We start from the raw sequence: 4319 nt of genomic DNA, 5'->3' as shown, positions 1-4319 counted from the left end.
AGATGAATAAGTATGATATTGCACTTCTACTAAAAAGTATCACCCCACTTGGGCTTCACATCGCTTAGAATACTGAGTTGAGCAAATACTTGGTTGTCCTTCTTTGGATTGCATCGTCTGTTGGTGGCATCACAAGGCAAGCTCTTGACTGGCATGAGTGTAAGGCTGCTTACAGGTACAGGCCATGTGTATATTATACATTCAGTTTCAAGTCATTGGGATACAACCAAGGAATGGTTTTATTTCTTTTCATCAATATTTCCAAATTCAACATTGTTGAGTTTCCCCTCACCGTTGCTTAAGGACATTGAGGCAGATGCCACAGTTTTCTAGGCACTTTATAAAACCCCAGTCTAGTTAATATTTCCATCTCATATTTAATTCAAAGCTAACCACTTCTTGTATCGCAGACTGGATCAGTGGTTCAAGGAGCCTGATATGGAGAGGAGGGCATGATCTGCTTTTACATTCTTCCTTCTCCACCATGTCCTTGAATTGCAGAATGGGAAAAAACAATGTACTTCCAGGTTCCTCTTTCCCTTCCTTCCCCTTGATCTCAATCCTTATGGCTGAGTCCTAGAAGGAGAAGTAAGGGAGGCAGAGATATTCTTATGTAACTGGCCACCTGTCAGTAACGAGGAGGCATCGCTGGTCTCCCTCTGCTGCAGTCTGGTTCTGTGTAATGGTGATGGCCCTTGCCAGTGTGGGGCCCCTGTCAACGTACTGCCCTCCACATAAATCAGGGTTCTCAACAGCAGCACTACTGACATTTTGACTTGGATACTTCTTTGTTGTATGGCCTGCCCTGTGCATTGTTGGATGTCTAGCAGCATCCTTGGCCTCTACCCATTAGATGCAGTAGCACTTCCTCATAATTGTTACAACCAAAATTTGTAATTGTACCCTGGAGGGCCAATTCACTCTGGTTGAGAACCACTAACAAAGACAGCATGTGTATAATTCCTAAGCAGCCCTGCCAGTCACGTTTACCTTCGAATCCTTCCCTGGGCAGGGTATCCACTTGCTTAGCCTAGAAGTCATCTGGGCAGTCCAAGGATATCTGATGCACCTTTAACCGCTATAGTCCTTTACGTGTAGCCATGCTAACAGTTGTGGTTCTCTTTTGAGCGCTCCAAAACAGGTGAAAGTTATAATGGGGGTGATCCCCATCTATTTCATTTGAGACATTACATCAGTATCCCTTCTGTACTGCTGCTGTAAGATATTTCAGTAAAGATTCAGCCTTTAGAAACTCTGGGTAGAAATTCCAAACAAGAAGGAACCATCCTCTATATTCACAGTCACCCCCAAAACTTGAGTCTACATTTCAAGCTCTTGCAAGAACTCCCATGCACTTCTCCACGCAGTATACAGCTCTCCAAGCCTTCAGAGAGGAAATAAGGTTCCACATTCCCCCGCCAAATTCTTTTAAAATATATCCTAATTTTGGCCTTCCCTGGTGTTGCAGTGGTTGGGAATCCGCCTGCCAATGCAGGGGACATGGGTTTAAGCCCTGGTCCAGGAAGATTCCACATGCCGCAAAGCAACTGAGCCCATGTGCCACAACTACTGAGCCTGTGCTCTAGAGCCCACGAGCCACAACTACTGAAGCCCAAGTGCCTGGAGCCCATGCTCTGCAACAAGAGAAGCCACCACAATGAGAAGCCGGTGCACTGCAACAAAGAGTAGCCCCCACTCACAACTAGAGAAAAGCCCATGAAGCAACGAAGACCCAACACAGACAAAAATAAATCTATAAAAGAAAAAAATACATATACATATATATATCCTAATTTTTATGAATGACCCTTCTCTTGGCTTAAGGAGACAAAAATCACTTCTTTGCTCTGGATGATGGGGCAAGAAAACAACCACCTTGAATATAACACTTCTTACAAGACTACAGACCTCAGTGATTCTCTCCCTTTCCCCGTTGTTATGGGCTGTTCCCCCAGAATATGTACGCTAAAGCTTCAATACCCAGTACCTCAGAATATGATAGCATTTACATATAGCGTATCTAAAGAAATAATTAAGTTAAAATGAGGTCATTAGGGTGGGCCTTATAAGCCTGGTGTCCTTATAAGAGGAGGAAATTTAGAAACAGGTACAGAGGAAAGACCATGTGAAGACACAGGAAGTAGACAGCCATCTACAGGTCAATGAGAGAGGCCTCAGAAGAATCACACCCTGCCAACACTTAGTCTTAACTTCCAGCCTCTAGAAACATGAGAAAACAAATTTCTATTGTGTAAGCCACCCAATCTGTGGTACTTTGTTATGACAGCTCTAGGGAACTAATATACACCAGTCTTATTCTTATCAACTTGGGCTGAGGAGATGGTGAAATGAGAAGGGCCAGTTGTACCTCTTCTTATTAAGTCCTGGAGAGTTTTCTAGCCCAGTTTTTGGTGTCCCCTTTTAAATGAGGGCTACTTGGACCCTATTCAACACTGAGCCCTTATCACCAGTTCTGGAGCAATAGAAAAACATCCCACTCACTGGCATGTTACACATGCATCTATTTGGATTTTAATAGCACCCAAAAAGAAAACCAGACTTTCAATACTGCAAAGAGAAAAACAGCTCCTCTGTTGTCCACTGCTGTCACACATCTCTTACGGCAAGAGCACCTTGCCTATGTGAACCTGGGTGAAGTTTCTATGATGCAGTAACATGTCTGCTTGGTAATTTCATGGACAATACACGAGAAACATGGCTGACATGAGGGATTATCTCTTTGCACTGCTGGCTGGGAAACTGTTTTCAAACACTGGTCAAGGCCTGGATGACACCCTTCTAAGCGAACATAAATGACTACCTTGAGTCCTCCAAACAATCCTAGGACAGAAAATGATCGTGGCAATCACCTAACCTAATCCCTCATCTGATGTTTCAATGACTTCTCTCTACCTATGACCATGTTAGGTTACACACAAAGCAGAACGCTTGAGAAATATAATTATGCTAGGATTCTATGTGCTAATCCTATCTGGACGGTGAATGAAGTCTTATGCATAGTCACACCTAAAACCCTGTTTTGAAAGAAGCTGTTGTTCTTCAAGATTCCTAGTTGAACAGGAAAACACTGCATACATTCCTGGTCACCTCCCTCAGCATTTTGCTGGACTATGCTTCAGCATGTGACTGGGATCAACTAGGACTGAAGAGTCCATAAAGTAAAAAGAGGACATCACAAAAATGCGGTTGATTAGTCTTAGCCTAGAACAAACACTTAACTGGATATTTCACCTCAGGCAAATCCACGAGCCACTTTTGATTCTGATTTTCAGTTTCTTCATCTTAAAACAAGGGGGGACTGCGGATTTCTCCTTTCGGCGGCGGCCAGAGAGCGAGAGTACGAAGTGTTGCAACGCGAGTCATGGCAGGACAGGCATTTAGAAAGTTTCTTCCCCTCTTTGACCGAGTATTAGTTGAAAGAAGTGCAGCCGAAACTGTAACCAAGGGAGGCATTATGCTTCCAGAAAAATCACAAGGAAAAGTATTGCAAGCAACGGTAGTAGCTGTTGGATCAGGCTCTAAAGGAAAGGGTGGAGAGATTCAACCAGTTAGTGTGAAAGTTGGAGATAAAGTTCTTCTCCCAGAATATGGAGGCACCAAAGTAGTTCTAGATGACAAGGATTATTTCTTATTTAGAGATGGTGACATTCTTGGAAAATACGTCGACTAAAATAAGTCACTATTGAAATGGCATCACGTGAAGCTGCCACTGAAGTTCTGAAATCTTTCATCATGTAAATAATTCCCGTGTTTCTTTTATAATAAAGTAATGATATCCAAACTAAAAAAAAAAAAAAAAAAAAAAAAAAAAAAAAACAAGGGGATAAAAGTAGAGTCATAAATGTTGCTCATCTAATTTTGCCTACACCCTTCTGAGAAACTCCTTTTATCTATATTACCCAAGTCCCTACAAAGACCTTACAAAGACCTTTCCACTCTGGATGATCCTGGTGAAACATCCTTGAAGTTACACTAACTTTCACAGGGTCCGCAAGGGGGTCAGGGAGTGTGTTAGTTTTCTACCACTGCCACAAACACAGTCACTAAAAACAACACAGATTCATTATCTCACAGTTGTGCAGGTCAGAAGTTTGAGCTGGCTCAACTGCTTTCTCTGATCAAGGTTTCACAAGGCCAAAATCCAGATGGTGGCTAGCTCACACTCTTAGCTACACCTGCAAAGTTTCTCTTTCCTTATAACTTAACACATAGCTTCTAGGAATTAAGGCATGGACATCTGGAGGGCTATGATTCTCCTTACATGGTAATAGGGAAAAAGGGATTGGAGTCACAGAAAC

General features: G+C 42.6%; 1 protein-coding gene across 1 annotated transcript; it reads left to right on the top strand.

Moving 5' to 3' along the window:
- Nucleotides 1-3302: 3302 nt before the first annotated feature.
- Nucleotides 3303-4021, top strand: LOC307188972 (10 kDa heat shock protein, mitochondrial). The gene has a single exon (XM_079926615.1). The coding sequence runs from the start codon at nucleotides 3383-3385 to the stop codon at nucleotides 3689-3691; it is 309 nt and encodes a 102-aa protein (XP_079782741.1). The 5' UTR covers nucleotides 3303-3382; the 3' UTR covers nucleotides 3692-4021.
- The last annotated feature ends 298 nt before the right edge of the window (nucleotides 4022-4319 follow it).

The sequence above is a fragment of the Stenella coeruleoalba genome (assembly GCF_951394435.1).
Source record: "Stenella coeruleoalba genome assembly, chromosome: 7".
Classification (NCBI taxonomy): Eukaryota; Metazoa; Chordata; class Mammalia; order Artiodactyla; family Delphinidae; genus Stenella; species Stenella coeruleoalba.
This window is presented reverse-complemented; position numbering and strand designations above follow the sequence as displayed.